This window comes from Trichoderma aggressivum, assembly GCF_033847375.1.
Source record: "Trichoderma aggressivum f. europaeum strain CBS 100526 chromosome Unknown scaffold_010, whole genome shotgun sequence".
NCBI classification, from domain to species: Eukaryota; Fungi; Ascomycota; class Sordariomycetes; order Hypocreales; family Hypocreaceae; genus Trichoderma; species Trichoderma aggressivum.
Window position 1 is genome coordinate 125,376 of NW_026946376.1, and position 22,755 is coordinate 148,130.

Here is a 22,755-nt window from a genome sequence, read left to right on the forward strand (position 1 = left end):
GTTTACGGTCCGGCACCCAGGTCTGTACACGTATGACCCTAAATAGGGATGAGTTACGACAATGGCTATGTAATCTTTGTCATGCTCCCAATCCGTCATATCACATTTCCATGCTGAGTTGAATAATGAGAGATGATGGAAACACGTTGGGTCCGCAGACCAACCTTCCAGAAAACCCCGCTAGATGCTTCAAGAGCAGATGATGAACAGAAAAACGCCCCAAAACTGTCACCAGCGATATGACAGGCGTTAGTGGTCGGCGTGGAATTGCTCTGACTCGCTAGGGGCGGGTAATGGATTTCAAAGGGTGCTAGAGCGAACGGTCAAACGGTGTTGCCGCTGGGGGCGTTTTCCACACTGGTTTGCGACTTGGTCTAGCAGCATCAACCGTCGGTTTAGCAGTATTGGGCTTGGTCGTCTCAGTTTCAGAGACTCTGTGTTGCGGAACTCCGCGGGCTTAATCTCCAACCCGAGTATGAATGAGTACTCGGACGACTTGTATTATCAGGAAAACACTTTATGGAGAAGACAACAACACCGTTTCGGTGTCTTATTGAATATTATGAGCCTGCACTCTTTTGCTTCCACCGCTTGTTCGTATACAACTGTCTGTATGATGGGGCCAGCAAGGCAAAGCCAGCATCAGCTGCGATCATAGATGGCCCATACCCAAGTCTTCGGAATCACGATATCCAGGGCTGTTCACGAAGAAAGACTCATCTTATCCCGTACATGATATCGTAGCCCTACCGTCCTTGGCATATCTTGCAGCTCTGTGTGGCTGCGGAGCCGGCTCCGTAGCCAGCGGCCTTTGCGAGCGGTCTTTGGCCGCGGCGGTTGTCGTCTACCGCGTCGAAATCCCGTGTAACACGCGCGTCCCTGGTCCCTCACGAACTACTAGTATGCAACACTCACCAGTTCTGAATTCATGGGGCGGAGCCGTCAACTCCGTACCCCTGACTGCGATCGCGGGTTTCTCGCGACGCGAGCATGTGGAGATGTTCACTCCCTCGCATTAACAACGAGTAAGTCAGCTTACCAACATGGAATATGATAGATTGCAGACTACTTTAACCGGATAGCTGGGAGTGTGGTCATATGACTAGAATGAGGAAAGTTGCAAGGGCACACGCATGGGCAATCGTTCAAGTTAGATTGCAGTGTTGGGTGGGAGATTTCTTGTACAATTGCCTACCTATAATGTGAAAGATACAAGTACGGGGAATGGGAAGGTATTCATGCAAATAGGTTTAGCTGGTTTGTATATCCGAAGGGTTGCGGATACACGATTTAGATAGGCCTGCTTCTTATTCTGGCAGTGGTATGAGAATTGACTTCAATCGTAGATACATGTACTTGTCTTCATACAATATGTGTAAGAAGTTCAATATCCGTCATATGAATACGTCAATCCAAGATTCTCAGGGGGTTCAATTTCAGCTTCCCCCATTAACTAGCAAAAAGAATGCTTGTAATACTCCGATATTTTGTAGCAACTAGAAGGAGAAGTTTATGCCAAAGCCTGCGATGCATTGTCGCGGAGTTACGTCTGGAGCTACCCGGGAGAATCAAAGTCTCGAGACAAATAAGCAAATGAATGCGTTTTTTTGTAAGGACTATAAATTATGCTAGAGAAAAAAAATACAAAGATCTATTAGTGGTGCTATGAAGCATTTGCAATGAAGCTTCTGAAGCCTGTAGCCTTGACCAAGAAATACAAAACCCACCTCTAAGTTCAATATCGGGGCCTTTGGCTACACGTTCACTTTCCCAAACATTTTGCATTTGATCAAACTTGAGTGGCCTTTTTTTTTTCTTTTTCTTTCTTTTCAATTTGCCCAGCTGGCAACAAGTTTTCCCTCAACAAATTCCGCCAATATCTGCAGAGATTTCTGAGGACTGACTATATCGAGAAATGGTACATCGATTTTGAAAGTGTTGAAGAACCAAGTCCTAAACTCTGCAGCAAGCATACTATCAACACCAAATGATGGGAGAGGAGCACGATCATCCACAGCATCTAGCTGCATCAGAATCAAGTTACTGAAACGCTTCTTGGTGAGGCGCAGAATAGCATCCAACATCGTAGGCGCACTGGCTTCGGACATCAGCATAGAATGAGCATTGGCGGGTATGTCTTTGACCCATTCAGCAGCGGTAAGGAGCAGATTAGCATCAACGCCTTTTCCTTCTTCCTTGGCATCTTCCTCCGAGAGCAGAGATGCGGCAAGGATAGAGGTGCGAGACTCATCCATGACGCCGTTGTTGACTTCAAATCCCTGAGCCATCAGTTTGCGGACACCATAGGACTCCAAGCCTGTCAGGATATGAGCAGAGTCACTGGCCATGGGCACTCCGTGAATAAATTTAGCGTCACTGCCGGGACCGGATATGCCGTAATCTAAGATTTGAAGAAATTCGTCCTCATTGAGCGGCTGGATACCCTTGCGGAGCAGCATGGCCTCAATCTCAGGATTCTCATGAAGATAGCCAACTTCTGATATCATACCAAGGCCAACTGACACAGCAGGCTTGCCTTGAGAACGGCGCCACCTGGCAAAAGAATCAAGGAAGCCATTGGCAGCACAGTAGTTACTCTCTGTGGCGGTACCACAGCTACCAGATATAGATGAGGTCAAAAGGAAGAAGTCTAGATCAGCATCATGACCCTCAAGAGCGTTGTGCAAGTTCCAGGAACCTCTCCACTTGGGTTGGATACCGGTGTGCCATGCTTTATTGGTCATGACAGAGAACAAAGCTTCACTGAGTCCCATGGCTGCTTGAACAACACCACCAATGGGCCCCTCTTTGGTACAGGCTGCGACAGCTTCACGAACTTGCTCTTCATTAGACACATCTCCGCGGACAACAGTGACGCTGGCGCCGGCACATCGGAGACGGTTCACCAGCTCGGAAGCACTGGGTTTATCACATCCTGAGCGCCCAAGGAAACAGAACTTGCGGGCACCACGAGCCATCATCCAGCGGCTGAGACTGCGGCCGAGGCCACCAAGGCAGCCTACGAGCAAGTAGGTCTTTTCAGGGTCAAACACGGACTGATACGGCGCTGGCACGGCTTGCACAAGGCTCTTGGGATTTTCCATTGAAATGACAACTTTGCCCACTCGATCTTTGTTGCCAAAGTATCGATAAGCGTGACCAATCTCAGCAACGTCAAAGGTTGTGATGGGAGAGGCCTTGATGATCCCTGCGCGGTACATCTCAACCACTTCGGCGGTGTAACCGTACACAACGTCCTGGTAATAGCTATCTTCGGCGTAGAAGAACTCTGATAGATCAAAGGCAGTGAAGGTCACATTCTTTAAGAAGACACGCATGTCCAGTTTCCCTGCGTCGATGAGTTCACGCTTGCCAATCTCTACAAAACGTCCAAAAGCAGCAATGCAGGACCAAGAAGCATGCATCAAGTCACCGACAAGGGAGTTGACAATGACATTGACACCCCGGCCGCCAGTGGCAGCTACGATGTCCATCATGAAAGAGGCATTGCGCGAGCTGAAGATGTTTTCAGTTGGAACACCCATCTCTTTGACGAGATATTCACGTTTTGACTGTGAGCCGACGGTTGCAAAGACTGTAGCACCCATGTGCTTAGCCAGGGTGATGGCTGCAAGACCAAAGGCACCGGCGCCAGAGTGAATCAAGATGGACTCTCCAGCGCGAAGATGAGCTCGGTCACGGAGAGCAACGAGGGCAGTGCAGTAAACAGTAAGAAGAGTAGGTAAGACGGTGAACTCCTCCTCCGGCAGCATCTTGTGGACTGCCTGCACAGGGACTCGCTCGGTTGTCCCGAAATGATTAGGAATAAAGCCAGCCACACGGTCTCCCACCTTGAGATGCTTGATATCGGGTCCAACAGCTGAGATGACACCTCCAAAATCCAGGGCGGTTGTAGCCGATCGTGTTTCAGCACGGCCATTGAGAGCGTAAACGTCCTTTGCATTGAGACCAACAGCACGGAGGTCGACATCAACAAGGCCGGGCGGAGGCGATGTCTTGCGTTCTGATATTTGCTGGAAGTGAATGGTATCGGTCATGCCAATTTGGCCAATTGACAGCTTGGCTGAGCCAACTTCTCCCAGAGGCACCAGCTTCATCGCTTCAGGAGTCATACGCTGTCTGAATAGAGCATTGAGTTCAATGTCGGGAGCGAAGCGGCTGACATAAAGTATGCCATCTTTTTGAATGAATTCGTTGTCATCTGTGGTATAGCGGAAAGTCAAGGCTGCCGAGATATTGCTACAGATAGAATCCAAAGAATTTGGTTTGGAGATATCAGCTCCAACATCCAAAACAGCATATCGCAGCGCTGGCTGCTCCAGCATCAGGGCTCTGGAGAGACCACTTGATAAGGTAAGGTCTGGGTTGGGAGCAGATAGCATGTTTGCTCCTGTTAGCCACAAGAGGTCACCGACGTTGTCTGTGATCTTACGGAAACGGTCCATGTCCTCGCTGCTGATGGTGGCGAGAAACTCGTGCTCCATCTCCAGGAGCGATATGCAAACAACTTGAGCGTTGAGACTAACGGTCTCGATGTCGTCAATAGTAATTGTTCTTAGCTGCGCAACGCCGGCATTCATCTTTAATTGAGTCGCCATCGCAGTTGCCAGAGAGTTGATGAAGGGAGAGGCCTCTTTTGGTTTGACGATGACCACTTCCTTTGTTTCCAACCATGTTTTCTTAGGGCTACGCACGGCGACGAGGGTCTCATTCGGGAGTTCCAGCGCCACAAAGCCAGCAACATTAAGTGCAGAAACGGCGTCTTTGGTCCTACGAGTGATGATAATACCATCATAAGAAACCAGTGAGATAACCTCGTCTGCAGCCTTTGCCCATAGTTCCTTCGAAACGGAAAGATGAGGAATTTGAACAACATCGTAGGGAGCAGAGCTTTTGGTGTTGCCAACGACAATCTTGTTGTCGTCTCCAAGTCTCCCATCTTCCCATAGTCTGAATCGCGGGAACGCAGTATCCTTGCCCAAAATTGGCTGACAATCTTTAGGCGTCCATTGGCACTCTTTCCCTAGCTCCAGTACACTCATGCGAGGAACCTTGTGACCAAAAAGGTCAAGTAGAGCCGCGAACACAATGAGAACCCCGGTATCGTTTAGATCGTCTGACTGTTGAGACGCAAACGAGGATATATATTCTCGAATAGCGTTCTCAGAGCCTGGCTGGAGACGCAATACATCCGGCTTCCATTGGACGCGAAGACATGGCTGGCGCTGGAGATAGATGCTGGTCTCAGGTTCAACTGGTACTTTGCCGGTGTACGCATTCATTCTCAAGTGAGGCATATCGATGACTGGTGTACCATCTGGCAACCTGAGAGTGAAAGCGACAGCCCGAGTCGAAAACCCAGTCTTTTCCATGCGTGAGTGAATTCTGACTTCTTCATCACCTAGGCTAGCGGGACCGCCCTGTGGAATCCGAATCAAACACTTTGAAATAAAGACCGGAACATAGGCTCGTAGTGTGTTGATGTTACCAGCAGTACCGCCCATGATGGCTGCCTGGAAGCAAGCATCGATGGTAATAGGATGTATAGCATAAAACATGCCAGTGGCGGCTGGAGAAGGCGGCTGCAGATGTGTAGTTGCGATAGAATCCGTTGAGATTCGGTTGCCGTCAGTGTGTAGACTGGTCAATGACTGGAACGTCGGCCCAAAATTGAGTCCCTCTTCCCTTGCCTTGTTATACCATCGGCTCATACCCCAAACTTCGTGACCATTGCCCGAAATCATGACTGATCCGTCCGTGGGTTTCATAGTCGACTCAACCACTCGAATGCTACCCATGCAGTGCAGTGTGGCAACGCCGGATACCCAAGAAGAGATGGAAAACTCATACCAATTGCCTGATGTGTTTGCGGTAGAGATTTTGCGAGGAGAGAGAACAGTATGCAGCTCGGTATTGTCCGCCTTAGTATCGCTCTCATCAGGCACAACAAACGCCGCGCTAATATTCACATTCTCAAACTCGAAGGAAAATGGCTCTCCAGCGATTAGCTGGACTTTGATATCTTGAGCTTGCGAGAGGGCTTCTATAGCCATCGCCATGTATGCTGCGCCTGGCAAGACAACCTGCGACTCGCCGAGCTTGTGATCGCGTAGCCATGGCATCTCCGACATACGAGGGATGTTGCGCCAGCACCACTCAATGCCGTTGCCAGCAGTGGCCCGAGTCCCAAGGAGTTCGTGACGCACATGCTTTCGAAGACGGTGCTCAACGCTGGCACGAGGCTCATGCCATGGCAGGGGCTTGGAGTAATCCCAAGGATAAGAGGCAAGGGGTGGAGTAGGCAGCGCACGATACCGCGGGACATTGTTGATGGCGTACCAATCCAAGCTGTGGCCATAGGAGAAGAGAGTACCAGCGAGCTTCTTCAGGCAGACGTAAGAATTTTCCTTTCTGACAAGCGTGGGAGAGTAGGGAATGGTATCTTTGTCGTGCTTTACACTGGTGCGGATCTGTTGAATAGGGCCTTTGAGAGCCGAATGGGGGCCCATTTCGATCAAGTGATATTTGTTACTGGTGATCATGTTGGCTAAGCCCGCGCTGAATTGAACTGGCTGCTCAAGGTTCTTCCGGAAATACGACGCCATGTTTGTAGAAAGGTCAATGGTGCCAAGGGCATCAGCTGAATGTCCAACAGTTGAGAACATCTTAGCTTCCGTTTCGGCGACCGCCTTGCTGGTAAAGTAAGGAGTAACCAGTGACTCGTATAAATCACCAATCTCAGCCATCATGTGTGAGTGGTAAGCTCGGCCACCAGTTTCAAGCTTGCGAACAAACTTGCCCTCCTTTTGAAGTTTAGCTTGCAAAGCATCAATGTCCTTGGTAGCGCCACTTAGAGTAACACTCTCAGGAGCGTTTACACACGCAACACGCACTTCCTTCAGTCCAAGTTGCTCAATCAAGGCGTTGGCACCATCTGAAGTGATTCCCGCTGCCATCATGGTGCCGCGAGATTGTAGATGGCCCACAGCAAAGCCTCGGAAATAGGCTGCCAGGATGGCTTCAGACGCAGTCAGCAGGCCGGTTGCGTATGCTGCAGCAATCTCTCCAGAAGAGTGGCCAATAACAGCCGATGGGCAAACTCCCCAGCTCCGAAGTGTATTGACAAGAGCAATTTGGATAGCAGTACAAATTGGCTGGCTACGAGTAACATCGTTGATCTTGCTTGTAGCAGGCTTATCGAGAATCGTTTGCTCCAAAGTCCAAGATGGCTTGTATTCAGAGGGCAGCGACTGCAAAACCTCGTCGAGATCCCGAATGCTGGCTAGGAAGCTAAAATCTTGCCCAACGAGTTCTTTGGCCATGTTAGCATACTGTGCACCCTGGCCGGTGAAGACAAAGGCAATTGGCAAAGACTGTGTGCCTGGGCTTGCCTTGTCACCGACATCAGCCATCTCGATCAGCGTTGGCTGAGAGCTGGGGTTGGCGGAGGCAAGTACATAGTCTCTGAGTCGCATCTTGGTATGTCGTTTGCTTATAACTGCAGCGAGCGGCTTCAAAGCGTTTACTTCAGACTTTTCCATCGCCTCAACAGCCTGTTTGCGGCGGGCTTCTAGCGACTTGGTTGACGAGGCGGAAAATGGGAGTACGAAAACCTGGTCCTTATCCCATTCAAAGGGATTCGACAGTGTTCTAGTGATGGGAGAGGAGGCCAATGAACCAACAAAGTAGCTGTCAATGGACTCGAGGATAACATGGCCGTTCGCACCGCCGTAGCCGAAGGAGTTGACACTAGCACGCCGAAGTGCCCTGGGCCATGCCTCAACTTCTGTCAATACCTTCATGTTACGCTCCTTTAATTTCACTTTAATCTGCCGTTAGCATCTGATTTCAGCTGTTTAAACTGTGTGGCAAAGATAAAGACGACTTACACTTGGGGTTCAAGTTCTTTACACCGTAGGTAGGTGGAATCACGCCATGCTCAAAAGCAAGAGCAACTTTGATGATGGATGTCAGCCCACTGGCAGCTTCGCTATGGCCCATGTTTGTTTTCACCTTGGATAGGAATTCAGTCAGCATATATATTAATATAATGTTAGTAGAGAGCACCCACCGATCCGATTCTCAATGGCTCACCCTCGCGGCCCGCGAAACAGGCCGCGATACCTTCCACTTCTATAGGGTCACCGACTGGAGTACCGGTGCCATGACACTCGACATAATCCGTATCAGAGAATGAAAGACCGGCATTCTGGTATGCCTTTCTAATAACCGCTGCCTGCATTTTGGCGTCTGGGAGAGTAATACCAGGAGTCTTACCATTTCTTCGCGCTATTAGTATAGAGGTGTCTTAAGAAGCAGATATGAGTGGCTTACGCGTTAATTGCCGTTCCTCGAATGACTGCATGTACTTTGCGGTCGTTCTTCATCGCAGACGAAAGCCTCGTGATGTAGATGGCATTGAGCGCCTCTGCTCGAGCATAACCATCTGCCGAGGTGTCAAATGTGTGACAGGCCGAAGTTGGCGAAAGAAAGCCGCCCTTTGCTGTTCCAAAATGTTGTTCGGGAGATGTAATCAGATTAGCGCCTGCAACAATGGCAGCGTCGCAATCGCCATTCTTGATGGCAGTCACGGCTTGGTGGAGAGCGTAGATGGTGGATGAGCAAGCGGTATCAAGAGTGAAGCTAGAAAGTTAGACCAGACTCCAAATCAGCCATGGAGACAGACTCACCTTGGGCCATGGAGATTAAACACATGGCTAATACGGTTCGACATGATGGATGTACCACCGCCCGTAGCCGCTAGTCGATGAACATAATCTGTATCCCGAGATTGCATGACCGAATAATCCACCGTAAAGTTGCCGACAAACACTGCCGTGTTGGAGCCAGAGACATCTTCCATAGACAGACCAGCGTTCTCAAAGCATTCATAGACCACTTCAAGCAGCTTTCGCTGTTGGGGATCCATGTAAGAAGCCTCAAGATTGTTGATGCCAAAGAATGAAGGGTCAAACTTGCGGACATCTTCCTGGATAAAATACCCACCGTCAACGCTCATGGCTCCAGCTCTGCTGCCATCTTTGTGATAGAAACCTTCAATGTTGTACCGGTCCAGCGGCACAGTACATTGAGCAGATTTCTTGTTATAAACGTAGTCCCAAAGCCCCGATGGTGAGGTGATTCCGCCAGGGAGATGGCAAGCTATGTGCAGACAGGCCATGTTAGCACGCAAAACATGCATAGTAGTTTTTTGAAAGACTTACCCATGCCAACAATGCATACTGTATTGTCTTCGATAGTGACATCACTAGAGGGCCCAGAGGTTTCTTGTATATCATCATTCAAGTAGGATGTCTCGGTAACGACAATGGCCTCTTTTGTATGACTGCGAAGCAACGACTCCGAGTCGGAGGAAATGTCTAAAGTAGGCTCAAGAGTGAACATGATGAATAAGTAATTATGATGAAAGTGTTTCAAATCTAGCGTTGTGGCTCTACAAGAAAGGGGCAAACAGCCGTGATCGAGATTTGGTCTGGAGATCTATCCACCACGAGATATAATGTCTTATTAAATAATCTGTTTCTGTTCTATACCGAAATGTATCAGATATGAACTAATACTATAGATGCACACCTCTCTCTTCCATCCGAAACGCTAGAGGTGCCCACCCCTTCGTCTCTACAACGCCCTAAGACTCACAAGCTGAAGGAAAGCCATCACAAGGAATGTGCAAAGAGGGAGAATCCGGGATCATACTGACTAACAACCGTACTAAAAGTTGGCATGGTTCATCCCAAAGGATGGCTTAAACATTGTGTCGCTGTTGTCCGTATATGGTGTGCTAGCATCATACACCGAGCCATACGGATCGAATAGTCAAGAGCCTAGACTCTCGTTGCCGCCTCCGCCACTTTATTCGGAAAACTAAGATATAATTACATTTACCAGAGTTAAGATACGCCGATACGAGCAAACGAACGAGGCGTTTAAACGCTATGGGGCTGTTAGACGGACATCCGTTTGAAGTACGCCGTGCTGGCTAAATAACTCAAGCGAATGACGGAGGATATCAGTCATAAGGCATTCGTAAGAACTAGGTTATGAAGGACGCCAAAATCCATCTCACGGCGCTCGCTTGGGGTTGCTCAAATGGGATAATGGCATATACCTACTCCGGAAGCCATCACCAACAATATGCCTCAGAAACTATACTTGTATTGTGCCGGTTGACATTCATTTCGCCCAAGAGGTCTAGATACGCAGCCTACGTGTATCATACGCGTGCTGCGTGACCCACGAAGCCGTTCCGAATCCTTCACCGGGAGATGGCATGGAGCTAGGCTTTCTCTGCTATGTAGTAGGGACATTAGAAAAATGCATAATTCGAGGTTGGCGTTTGGAATCCCTCTCACACGTCCTCAATAAGGAATACTCGGAAGTATCCTTCTTGTTTCTCTGACTTGGAGCGTCCATCTTCCTCGTTGGGCTCGGACCGTCGGCAACATTCAGCCATGATATACACCGCAGCTCAATGATGTCGGGGATACAGACCACCGAGAACAGTAGGTTTGAGAAAGGCTCACAAGGCAATGCAACTTTCTCAAGCTTATGGATAAAATATAGGCCTACTGGCTTCAACTGTCACCTGCATGCAGGGTGATATTGCTTAGCCAAGGCGGGTTGTGGGGATTGTATTTTCGTTATCCTTCTGGAAGACCATGGGCTCGAATCAGGGTACAATTGCAAGTACTCTTTAATTGACATGATTACGTAGATGTAGTATTGAATCAATTAACATTATCCTGCGTATATATAAAGAGTGACGGGTATAATTAGGCTCTCGTACGGCCGATTTCATGTAAACTGGACTTGAACTCTTCGTCTTATCTACTGTTGCCTTTCATTTCACGCAGTGCCTCCGATACGGTGTCTTTTCACTCTATCTAACTAGTGAGAGGCCTTTGCTTTTTCCAGGCTATGGATATTACGGGTAACGCGTTCGTTGTGGGAGGCGGTAAGTGCAATCCCAGAAGTAGAACCCTACATGGTTCTTTAACGCAAATGCTAAAGTAGCAAAGGAAGTGGCATAGGGAGAGCATGCGCCCTCGGCCTGGCCAAAGACGGTGCTAAGGGTATTGTTATCGCGGACATGAATCTTGAAGCAGCAAGCCATGTTGCCACCGAATGTAGAGACATAGCAACTACTACCAATTTCCGTGCTGAGCCGCTCGAAGTTGACGTCTCTCAGGAAGAGTCTGTGGCGAGGGCCACCAAGTACATGGTCGAGACTTTTAAGAGAATTGACTATTGTATTAACTGCGCCGGCGTAAGTACCACTAGTCTTATCCGTTATTCCGCAGACGGAGAGCTTCCGTGTCCCAAAGCTCTAACCTGACGGGCTTACCTTCTTACAGATCGGAGTCCAATTAGCACGACACATATCGGAGGCAGACTTTGGCGAGTTCAGCCGTTTTCTCCGGACTCATGTCGAAGGCACATTCCTGTTGGTTCGGAGCGTATCCGCCGCAATGCAACTTCAAGAGCTCAAGCCTGTTGATCCTACGAATCCGGGCCGAGGAGGGACTCGGGGTTCAATTGTAACTCTGGGTTCTGGCAACTCGTTTGCTGCAGCTCCTCACTTGGTGCAATATACAGCCGCTAAGCATGCGGTGCTTGGTGTGACCAAGAATGCCGGTACGTAACATTCGGCCCCTGGAGGAATTGCCTCATTTGGAAGCATCTCGGTATTGACGTGGGGTTTTGTGCAAATCCTTCAGCCCTCGATAATGCAGCTCATGGGATCCGAGTCAATTGTGTCTGTCCCACGTGGGTGGAGACGCCCATGATCCAAAGCGCGCGAGACGGAGGTGTGGAAATAGACAGTTGGGTCAAGGGAATGGTTCCTTTGGGTCGTATCGCTACTGCGGAGGAGGTGGCGGACGCGGTGATCTTCTTCTGCAGTCCGAGATCGAGCTATGCAACGGGATGCGGATTCATCCTCGATGGAGGAACCACGCTTACTTGTCACGTCTAAGAGGGGTGGAGAATCCTGCAGTTGTCAACTCTTGGCTTGTTTTGCAACCAATCCGGTTGGTTGCGGATTCCTGGCCAGAGGGCCTTAGCCTCAGCCTCATCCTTTAGCCTCATGCAAGTCGATGAAAGTAGATCGAGATAATATAGCTGAACGGGCCCCGTCTAACAAGGGACTCTATGCTTGCCCTGGTAACGGCCCGATCCCGATTTCATCACACACCGAGCCGTTGAATGTCACCAAGCGTTATGGGGGTGGAGAACCATCCTTGTGTCTATGCCCAAACAGAGGCATAGCTGCATTGCTAATGGTCGGTGGGAATCAAGACTCCCTGTGAAAGCTATTTGTGAGCAAGATGGCTATTTAATCGACTTCATTTTGTTTTAATTTACTAAGAGAGTTATTTACCATTGTGTTTTACTTCTTCCTTACTACTCAATCTCTGAGCAACGACAAACCAGACCGAAACCATGGCCGACCAACAGCAGAGCCCGCAAGAGTCTGAGCTTCTCCTCACAAGTGCTGGATATGTTAGCACTTTCCCAGCTCCCGGTCTTCGTCGCACTGTCAGACACATCACAGGCCACAATGCCGAAGGCAAAGGTATCTTCATCCAGACTGATTGCGGCGATCACCACCGTATCATTGGCAACGAGCAGGCTCTTGCCAACATCATCTACTCAACCAAGGAGACTCCCGTCGAAATGAATGGTGATGTTGACCTTAAATATGCTCTAGAGAATGAAGTAAGGATTATTGATATCATGCTTATTGGCGATAGACTATATACTGACTTCTTGCAGCCGCCTTTGCATATTCACAATGGTTCTGTGTGCCGCATGATTGACTTTGCTCCCGACGTTATTTCTCCCATGCACCGTGCCGTCTCGCTTGACTATGGTATCGTCATTGAAGGCGAGTTCAAACTGATCCTGGACTCGGGCGAGTCACGAATCATGCGTCAAGGAGATGTCAGTGTGCAGCGTGCCAGTGCCCATCAATGGCATAACATCACTGGTAATGGCACTTTGCCGGGTCGCATGATGTGGGTGTTGCTCGATTGCAAGCCTATTGTGATCAATGGCCAGGAGCTAAAGGAGGAACTCAATGAACTCCAGCCATACTACGAGAAACGATGAACGCACTTGAAGGGAATTCGTCTGATGCGTATTGTTATAGGTTTGCTATAAAGTTCTATAGATATCAATTTCAATGATACGCCGATAACGGATACATTGTGCTGTAAGATCACTTATATGTGTAACTGTGATAATTAATACTGCTCATAAAAATCCCTATCTGTTCCATACCTGATAATTCTAGATCCTGAATTGACATAAACACTTGCACAGCACATAGTGGGCCAGTCATTACGTGAGCTAAGGTGACTGTTGGAAAGCTGAAGAAAAATCTCAATTGAGATACCTTGTATACCATTTTGTGATATAAGAGCAATATGTGTTTAGGCTACCGTAGGTCGTAGATGTAATTTCTTCCAAGTCTTTCCCAAGTAGCTGTTTATACGGGAATACGACATGCCTTAGCTATTACAATGAAGCTCTAGCAGTAAATTTGTTCAATACTGAGGAAAGATAGGGACCCAAAGAGGCCAGAGTAAAGCTATCACCAATTCCCTTTGCAGTACAAATTCTCCATCTGATCAATGAAAGTAGATGCATTGCAGCAAGGCAAGGCAGTCTCTACGCACTCTTCTCAACGTTTGCAAGATGAGCTTCCTTCACTTTGTCCAGGTTGAACTCCCGGTAAAAGAAGAAATCCTGAAATCTGACTATTAGTTTCTTACGTCTACGCCTCTTATCATCTCAACGCCTAAGAATGACAGACATACCCATATAGTACGCCATGCGAACATGTCCAAAAACCGAATGATAGCAGTAGCACTTCCGGTCCAGAACCATGCTGCTGGTGATGACTTTAGGCTTTGAGATACAACATTTGATGCGTAGTCAAAGCGACTTGTTGTTTCTAGAGGTCTCTCAGCTCCTCCATTTATTCACAATTGATTGGACTGAAGGCACTCACTTGGTGTTCTTTGAACGTGATTCTCAAATTCAGCTGCAAGAGGGGAATAACATGACCCTTGTAATTACTTAGCTTCTAGTGTTGAAATGATTCGCGACTATAACAATAGCAGTATACCTTCAGGCAGTCTTCGGTGGACGTCATTCTTGAGAATGTTGGTTCCAACTTCCCCAGAAATGACCTAGAGTATTCATGTAGTCAGCATATGCCAACACTGAATGCAGTCGGCAGAAGTTCACTTACGGTAAGTACTTTGACGCTATATGGAGGGAAAAGATCAGCAATCTTGTTTCAAATTTCTCTCACGAACGTGGCCTCACTTGAAAGGTGACATCTCTAGACGTAAGGTGTTGGAATAATGATGAAGAGCAGCCTTGGAGGCGTTATATGATGCTTTGGTAGCGTTAACATAAGCATACTCTGGGCTCTTTTCCACAGTATAGTCATACCTCCGTACATATATGGAACAACGCCGCCGATGGATCCAATGTTCACAATGGTTCCAGAGGCCTGAATCAGCATAGCGTGAAAGTGATGTACCATCTGCATTGGGCCAAAGACATTGACCTCAAACATGCGTTTGACTGCATTAACATCTGTGTCAATGGCAGTCATAGTGTAGCCTATTTGATGTGCATTCATCGGTTAGTAGAATTGTCGTCTCTTGGCATTAAGTCTGTTCATACATATTCCACTAACACAGTGTTCAATGAGCTGGAAACCGACACAAGACAGTCGACGAGCTAAACTTACGCGTTGTTTACCAGGATATCCAGATAGCCGTCGGTAATGGAAGATATTTCTCTCTTCAGATTGATGACAGATTGTTCATCGGTCACATCCAGTGGAAACCAGGTAATCCCGGCAACAGTAAGATGGTTACTATTCTCATTTGGAAGTACAGTAGCGATAGCGTAGATACCACGACGAGCGTATTCCAGTATGAGGGCCTCACCAATTCCGCCTTTCCCGCACCTGTTGAGAAGTCAGCGAAAATTATTGACGGGAGCAAATGTAACATAGAGTGCTTACCCTGTAACCAGAGCGAATTTCTTCTCCCGGGTCATGTTTCAGAAATAATGCTGCTGAATGGGAATTGGAACTTGAATGACACTATAAGAAATAATAATCTTGCTTCACTGAAAAGCAACTACCCCTTACACAAATGCGGTTTTAATTATGTACCATTTGTAAGATCAAATGTGGATGCCACGTCCACCCATTATTGTAACATTTCTGGAAAACATCTCCATTAGTGCAAACGTTTCGGACGTCACATCCCTGTAAGACTTGCGACTTGTCTTTTGATACTTCTTTTTCTCATTTCTCGTGTAAGTCTCCGCTCAAATAACTGCACGGCTAGGGTGGCTCTGACAAGGACAAATGCAACTACGGCTTGAATCTTGTTGCTACACCCTGTGCTACGTCAGAATAAGCCACGAGCGACGGCCCGCTAATCCACGACGGCTCCGGGCCGAAGAAGATATTTATGTAGAAGCCCCATTAACTTTGCCTCCTGGTACTACCCGAACCCTGGCTACTACATTTACGGATGCTTTGTGACACGGTTTTGTGATCTATTCTGAAATGTACGAACTTGGGTTATTCACACAGGTACTTCAGCGCTCTCTCGTTTAGACGCTTGGTAGCACATAAAAAAAAAACCCCCCAGGCCTGATTACACGTAAGTGAATAGTCGCGTTATTGTAATAGCAAAAGAGTATACATCCATATAAGAGCTTTAGGCTGGTTAATATGAGGTCAAATTCCCATTGAGATGGTGTGCTACTCGATTCTATTGTAAGACGAAGATTGTGTTTTGACCCGCCATTCTACCCTTTCGTTTATCTTACCTCCTCCAAGTTGTATTTTCTCCGCATATATGGCAGCAATTCACTTTGAAGATATTTCCTGCACTTTGGCTTCTAAGCTCCTCTTATTATGGATCTAATGGAAGAAAACATGCCGAAGCCCTGGGTAGTGTTAGGATTGGGAGCCTTGGCATTATTCTTCTGGCGACTCTGCAGAATTGGGCGACGACCAAAGAACTTCCCTCCTGGACCACCGACCTTGCCGTTGATCGGTAATCTTCATCAAATGCCGAAGAAAAATGCACACTTGCAGTTTCAAAAATGGGCAGAAGAGTATGGACCGGTGTACTCGCTCATGCTGGGAACAAAAGTAGCCATTGTCTTGTCATCAGATATCGCTGTTAAAGATCTCTTGGATAAACGGAGTTTAATCTATTCCGGCAGACCAGAGCTATATCTGGGCCAAGAAATTATGAGCGGCGGGCATCGTCCATTATTCATGGTAGGCTTCCTCTACTGGTGACCTGCTTAGGCCCAGTAGGCGCTTTGCTTCAACCCCAAGTTGTTTTTCTTGATGGGATGACAAGCTAAAATAGAGCTAGGGGAACAATTCTGTCTGGCGTATGGTAAGAAAGCTCGCACACAGTCTTCTCAACATAAAGGTCTCTCGAACCTATGTCCCGTATCAGGACCTTGAGGTCAGAGCTATGTTGATGGGCCTTCTTGAAAGCCCACAGGATTTTCTGAATCATATCCGCCGCTATACCACATCATTAACCACCCAAATGGCTTTTGGGTACCGTACTCCAGCAAGCGACGACAAAAATCTGCTGGAGATGTTCGAAGTGTGTGAATAATGGTGCAGCGACGTGATTTAAACAATAATGGAGACTGACGTGGCTGTATAGAACTTTGATGAGCTTTCCAGGCTGACTGGAAGCCAAGTAGGTAGCTATATTCTTCCCTTCTTTGCTTATCTAACCTGGCCGTTCCCATAGTCCGCCGCCATTCTCGACCTATTCCCCATTGCTAGAGTTTTACCCGATTTTCCTGTCCCCGTTCGGCGACTGGGAAGAGAGTACCACGAGAGAGAGAAACGATTGTTCATGAAGCACTTCTTGAATGCCCGTGAGCAGCTGAGCAGCGGAACGTCGAAGGTAGGGTATTACAATCCGCAGATAACAATGGCAAAACTAACGCGAGGGGAAGCCATGCTGCGCCATTGATCTTCTTCGGACGCAAAAAGAATATGGATTCTCCGATGAGTTTGGCTGCTACTTAAGTGGCTCTCTCTTGCAGGCCGGCTCCGAAACGACGGCCATCATATTGACCGGCTTCTTCCAAGCGATGCTAGTCTTTCCCGAAGTTGCCAAAGAGGCTCAAGCGGAAATTGACCGTGTCTGCGGAGACCGTCTGCCTGATCTAAACGACTATCCAGATTTGCCTTATATCCGCGCTTGTATGAAAGAGAGCTTGCGCTGGATGCCTGCTACTGCTCTGGGTGTACCACACGCTGTGACCCAGGACGATTCGTACATGGGCTATCATATCCCCAAGGATGCAGGAGTGATTCTAAATGTCTGGTGAGTCTGGGATTTGCCTCTCTCATAGTAGCGGCTCTGTGACTTAAACCGAATATCATGATGATTCTTAGGGCTATTCACAATGATCCGGAGCGACACCCTGATCCACGAAGATATAATCCTGCTCGATGGGCAGGCGACAACCAAAATTCCGCCCAAGCAGCAGTCAACCCAGATCCCACCAAGCGCGATCATTTTGTCTTTGGTGCCGGTCGAAGATTGTGCCAAGGAATGCACATTGCTGATCGATCGATTTTTCTAGCCATATCTCGTACACTCTGGGCGTTTGATCTAAAACGACCAGTGGATAGAGAAACAGGAAATGAAATCATCCCAGATGTTGATAACATCAAAGACGGTCTGTTCATATCTCCTATGCCATTTTCAGCCAATATTGCTCCTAGAAGCGAGAGTCGTGCTGCAGCAGTCAAGCAAGAATGGAATGCCGTTGCTGAGTTGCTTGATGATGAGATGCAGTGGAAGACTGTTCCAGCAGGGCTCAAGTGGAAAGATTATGAGCCTCTGGACGGCGAGAATGAAGATTCGCTTGAGTCACTCTCTTGATGTGCAAGTGGGAAAGCTGTTGATGATGTATTTTAGCCAATTATTATTGGAATAAAATATAAGAGACAGATTCTCACGCTGTATTTCTGCTGAGCGGCGTTTCGCATGAAACGTTGGGTTTCTAGATCAGATACTGCGATACAGCTTTCCAGAGCTTTTATAGCAACTATCAGCATTATACTTTCTTGATGGTAAGTCATTTACAGAATCATGAGAATCGCTGTTTTTATGCACACCATCTATCATTGAAACAATTCAGAATTGAACAATGAGTTAAAAATTGGTCTTCACTCTAATTGGCAAGCATAATACAATGTTATCTAAAAATTGCCAATCTATCGTACAAGGAACTCTAGGCAGATGGCAGCTCTGTAAGTGCTTTGCCTCAAATCTCATACCCAAGCTGCTACCTTTGCGAGATATTTCAAGGATAATGCATGGGGAGTGGGTGGTTGTAAGCGAAGAGATTGGACGGATCATACTTCTTCTTCAACTTGGCCAGGCGAGGCAGCTTCCGCTTACCATAAATGCTCTCAATGGTTTCATCTCCGCGGGCATAATTGACGAAAACAGTCTTCTCAGAGTATCCAGATGTGGCAGCGAACTGATTGCGCAGCTCCTCCCCGAGTTTGTTGGAAGCCCGCGCCGTGGCCTCATCTCCAGCCTTCCAAGCAAAATTGACTTGGCTATTTGGCTGTTAGTCTTGGCCTAACCGATACAGACGAAATTGTTGTGAAAGGGAAAAAGTAGCTCTTAGGTTTCACTTACATGAAGCCCTTGAAATCTCTCCAAGGGAATGCAGTTGAATCATCAGGTACTGCAGCGACAGCTTGGTTGGGAAAATTCTCAATGACAAGCGTCGTGTCGCGCCCACCAGGATGATCATAAAAGTACTTTTCAATCTTCTCAAAGCCCGCCCGGTAGCCATCCGCAGAGTAAATCTTCTGGTTTAAACTGAAAAGAGAGCGCGGCTGATTGGGTTGACAAATGAACTCGTCAAACCCACCGGACGAGACTAGTTTGTTCCATTGAACAATTCGAGTAGATGAGGTGGCATTCAGATTGAACACCGGGCCAAGCACTTTGCGAGCCTCTTTCTCAGTCCCGAAGTAAACCCAGTTGCCGACAAGTTGCACCTGTTGACAGAGTCAGTCTAGTTTCTGAGAAATGTGTAAAATATGCACAGTAAGACCAACAGAGCTGGTGGTCCTGTTCCAGAGTCCTATCATTACCTGGGCCAAATTGGCAGGCATATTGCTGAAGTTGACTTCAACCATGTCGAAATACTCCCGGCTTCTCTCCACCGGGACATAGAAATCGGCGACGAAAACGTTTTCATTGTTGACCAATGGATAAACTTTGTATGTAGCAGACGTGATGACTCCAAAATTCGCGCCGGCACCACGAATTCCCCACCATAGATCAGGGTGGGAATTCGCTGAAACTGTCATCACCTTTCCATCAGCCCCAACCATACGGACGGACTGGAGGGCGTCCATCAGCAAGCCGTATTTCCCCTGTCGTCATTGGAAATACGTTAATACGAAACCATAGCCTGGTGCAGGTTGCACAGCGAAAAGAGAAGAGAGCCATACCATTAATCTTCCGATTCCGCCCCCGAGAGTAACACCAATCATGGAGGGACATGAGCAACTCCCGGTTTCTATCTGGTTATCAGTGGCCATTCCCTTGAGCATCCGTAGGGTGGGTGACATCACTTACGAATGTAAAATCCGGCGTTGAACAAAGGGTCGAAGATTTCGGCAAACGTAATACCAGGGCCTACAGTGAGAGTCCGGGCCTTTTTGTCAATCTTAAGATTCTTCCACTGACTCAGATCCAGAGAGAGTCCAAGCTGAAAGTCACCAAGGCTGGCAGCGTAACCATGCCCACCTCCTCTAGTCAAAAATGGAAATCTTTTAGTCCTGGCCAGGTTGATCTGGATTTACGATGAGTAACCATACGCCAAATGTATTTTGACAGAAGATGCTGGACTTACTACTTTGCTAATATCTTCTTCTGTCCCGGGCCTAATAGCAGCGACATAGGTAGGTGGATCGGCGATGGTCCAGCGCTCCGTAGAGGCATTGAAAGCAGGAGAACTAGGGAATGAAACGGTCGTGTTGAGTGACCATTTACGAATTTGGTCGGTGAGAAGAGGTTTGAGATTGGGTTTAGGCTCATCACTATAGCCCTGAGGGAGGGCGACAGCATTTTCCAGTACACAGAGGAAAGCTAAAAGAGACAAAAGCCGGAACCTCGCCATGATGGGCTAAGACATAAGAGATGGACGAAAATACAGTGTATTTTAACTGTTCCTGATGAGATGCGCGCAACTCAGGCATCTTGTACTCGGTATTTATCTACATTGTATTTCTCGTTGGATTGCCGTCAACCTCCTAGCTAACCAGAACAGCCATAGGTCGTTGCGCTGAAAGATGGCCTCCTACTATAATGGAGGTTGTTGGAAATATCCTGAGCCATCTCGTATTCTGCCAATATCATCCAACAAGGCTTATATCTTCCATGCACCTAATTTCAGCTGTTGCACTTGAATGAGGAGGAGTGTTTGAGCGAATGAATGTGGCTCGCTGGCTCCCCGGCCAGATCCTGCATCCTCATTGTAAACCTGGAAAGGCTACTAGTTTATGCAGGCAATATTTGGCAAAGCTGTGTTACTCTTGGGCATACAACTGTGCGACACACCTTACGAAGGCATACTGCACTACTCTGCCCCGGCCCGGCGCGGAGGATCGGAGCGATTCATAGCAGGCTCTCTCCGGAGTGTGCCTGATCAGCAGGGGATTCAACCAACACATTACACTGCTATCAAGATTCGGGTGTTAATAACCTGTGGGGGCGTTTTCTCACGGAGGGAAATCATTCGGTGTAGTGTAGTAAGGCCCGAACCCCGAGCCTTAATGAGCACGGCATATTGTGCTCGGTAAATTCAGCTCGGTGTATTCAAAGACAGCCTGTAATTTGCCGTTGAGCGGGAGTTATCTGTGGTACTCTTTAGAAGCAGCGACGTCGCACATCCATTACGGCATGATGTTTACGAGATTTGCCTTCATTGTGACTTCTATATATGTGATGGTGTACCGGAAACAACTCTAAACGATGGCTACATTTTGTATTCTGTGTCCTGACTACATTAGTAGTGTGTACACTCCATACCTGGGACGTCCAAGTTCTTGACAAGCACCCGACACTTGTAACACCAATGAATGTCACCTTATTGGAGCACTCTTTGCACAATATGTAAATATCTAGGCGCATTACATCATTCACGCTACCTGTATCACTCCTTTGTTTAACCTGGGGGCCTTCGGACGCGTAATTCCCCCGCCTGCGAAGGAATGGCCAAGCTGTTGGTCGGGCTTGTTGGTTGGGCGTGTCGGCCGCAGGAGTATTTCTTCAGCTGTGAGTTGGGTAACTCGAGACCTTCATCGCATCGGATTTCAAGCTCCCATAATCTGCGTGGCTCAAGCCGGAGTAGAGTAATCCAGCTGCAATTATGGCCCATCCTCAATTTTCCATTACGCCCGAGAAAGAGGCGAGCACGTCGCAGTGGCTGTATCGTCAGCTGCTTGCCAAGACGCCACCCCTAGCCAAAGATGTGACTCTCGTTGGGAAGACAGCCATTGTCACGGGCTCCAATGTTGGACTCGGTCTTGAGACAGCTCGCCAACTCTTCCGTCTGGGCCTCTCAAAGCTCATTCTTGCTGTGCGCTCCGAGTCAAAGGGCAAGGCCGCTCGTGAAGAAATACTTGCCGATCAAGATGCTGGGTCAGGCGAGATTGAAGTCTGGAATTTGGACTTGGAATCGTATGACTCCATAATCCAGTTTGCGAATAGAGCAAAGGCGCTGGATCGCTTAGACATTGCGATCCTGAATGCCGGTCTATTTCAGGCTAAAGAGGCATTCACTCCATCCACCGGCTACGAAAAATGTGTCCAAATCAACTATCTCTCCACCGTTCTTCTAATGACGCTACTTTTAAGTGCCCTCAAGGCAAAACCTGGAGGTTCTCCTGGGCGTTTGGTTCTTGTCTCGTCCGATACGGCAGCTCGAGCCCGCTTCAAGGAAAGCAAATCGCGACCAATTTTGGCTACCTTCAAGCAAAAGGCTGAAAAGTGGGATATGCAAGAGCGCTATGGCACAAGCAAACTTCTTGGTCAATTTTATCTGACTGAATTGGCCAAAAGGGTACCGGCATCTGTTGTGACCATAGATTCTGTCAACCCAAGCTTCTGCTATGGAACTGACCTGACGCGAGATGGAGATGGCACTCTTGCGGGTTTACTTGTCAATGGCTTTAGACGTATAGTTGGGAAATCTCCTGCTGTCGGAGCTCTCTCACTCGTTCATGCAGCCGTCAGCTTTGGTGAAGAAGTTCATGGACAGTTCACAGAGGACGGAGAGATACGACCGTAAGTGTCCTTTCATTCTAATCCAGATATGAGGACTATACTAACTAATTGGCTAGTATGGCGCCGATGATATACAAGCCTGAAGCAGAGGAGATAGGTAAGCAGCTATGGGACGAGACCATGGCTGAATTATCATTTGCCCGCGTGCAAGAGTCTATTGAAGAGGTAGCAAATTAAACTCCCTCTATATTACAGGGATCGGTCTACCTGAAGAGATAGTTAACGTTACTCTATTTCATTTTCTTAAATACCCTTGGTCACAGTATTTGCTTGGTGTAGCGTTAGTATAGGTTGCAGTTATTTTAAT

The 22,755-nt window shown here is 47.8% G+C and overlaps 7 protein-coding genes across 7 annotated transcripts; 4 read left to right on the plus strand and 3 right to left on the minus strand.

The window, feature by feature from the left end:
• Positions 1 to 1,829: 1,829 nt before the first annotated feature.
• Positions 1,830 to 9,426, minus strand: Triagg1_3429 (uncharacterized protein; the record flags this gene model as incomplete). The annotated part of the gene is made up of 6 exons (XM_062897721.1): positions 1,830 to 7,843; positions 7,911 to 8,034; positions 8,093 to 8,303; positions 8,356 to 8,664; positions 8,712 to 9,183; positions 9,246 to 9,426. 6 exons carry the CDS (start codon positions 9,424 to 9,426, stop codon positions 1,830 to 1,832), a joined length of 7,311 nt encoding a protein of 2,436 aa, XP_062757418.1.
• Positions 9,427 to 10,959: 1,533 nt separating this feature from the next.
• Positions 10,960 to 12,016, plus strand: Triagg1_3430 (uncharacterized protein; the record flags this gene model as incomplete). The annotated part of the gene is made up of 4 exons (XM_062897722.1): positions 10,960 to 10,996; positions 11,061 to 11,308; positions 11,397 to 11,676; positions 11,760 to 12,016. 4 exons carry the CDS (start codon positions 10,960 to 10,962, stop codon positions 12,014 to 12,016), a joined length of 822 nt encoding a protein of 273 aa, XP_062757419.1.
• Positions 12,017 to 12,483: 467 nt separating this feature from the next.
• Triagg1_3431 (uncharacterized protein) lies at positions 12,484 to 13,152 on the plus strand (the record flags this gene model as incomplete). Its single annotated transcript, XM_062897723.1, has 2 exons — positions 12,484 to 12,759; positions 12,817 to 13,152. 2 exons carry the CDS (start codon positions 12,484 to 12,486, stop codon positions 13,150 to 13,152), a joined length of 612 nt encoding a protein of 203 aa, XP_062757420.1.
• Positions 13,153 to 13,713: 561 nt separating this feature from the next.
• On the minus strand, positions 13,714 to 15,123 carry Triagg1_3432 (uncharacterized protein; the record flags this gene model as incomplete). Its single annotated transcript, XM_062897724.1, has 10 exons — positions 13,714 to 13,791; positions 13,863 to 13,999; positions 14,057 to 14,113; positions 14,174 to 14,237; positions 14,300 to 14,315; positions 14,377 to 14,449; positions 14,506 to 14,679; positions 14,743 to 14,750; positions 14,810 to 15,031; positions 15,089 to 15,123. 10 exons carry the CDS (start codon positions 15,121 to 15,123, stop codon positions 13,714 to 13,716), a joined length of 864 nt encoding a protein of 287 aa, XP_062757421.1.
• A 1,529-nt stretch (positions 15,124 to 16,652) lies between these two features.
• On the plus strand, positions 16,653 to 18,014 carry Triagg1_3433 (uncharacterized protein; the record flags this gene model as incomplete). Its single annotated transcript, XM_062897725.1, has 5 exons — positions 16,653 to 16,712; positions 16,776 to 16,811; positions 16,866 to 17,024; positions 17,077 to 17,450; positions 17,522 to 18,014. The coding sequence occupies 5 exons, from the start codon at positions 16,653 to 16,655 to the stop codon at positions 18,012 to 18,014; spliced, it is 1,122 nt and encodes a 373-aa protein (XP_062757422.1).
• Positions 18,015 to 18,438: 424 nt separating this feature from the next.
• Positions 18,439 to 20,280, minus strand: Triagg1_3434 (CAZyme family AA7; the record flags this gene model as incomplete). The annotated part of the gene is made up of 6 exons (XM_062897726.1): positions 18,439 to 18,700; positions 18,783 to 19,150; positions 19,247 to 19,531; positions 19,610 to 19,677; positions 19,737 to 19,953; positions 20,014 to 20,280. The coding sequence occupies 6 exons, from the start codon at positions 20,278 to 20,280 to the stop codon at positions 18,439 to 18,441; spliced, it is 1,467 nt and encodes a 488-aa protein (XP_062757423.1).
• Positions 20,281 to 21,531: 1,251 nt separating this feature from the next.
• Triagg1_3435 (uncharacterized protein) lies at positions 21,532 to 22,625 on the plus strand (the record flags this gene model as incomplete). The annotated part of the gene is made up of 2 exons (XM_062897727.1): positions 21,532 to 22,448; positions 22,505 to 22,625. The coding sequence occupies 2 exons, from the start codon at positions 21,532 to 21,534 to the stop codon at positions 22,623 to 22,625; spliced, it is 1,038 nt and encodes a 345-aa protein (XP_062757424.1).
• Positions 22,626 to 22,755: the final 130 nt, after the last annotated feature.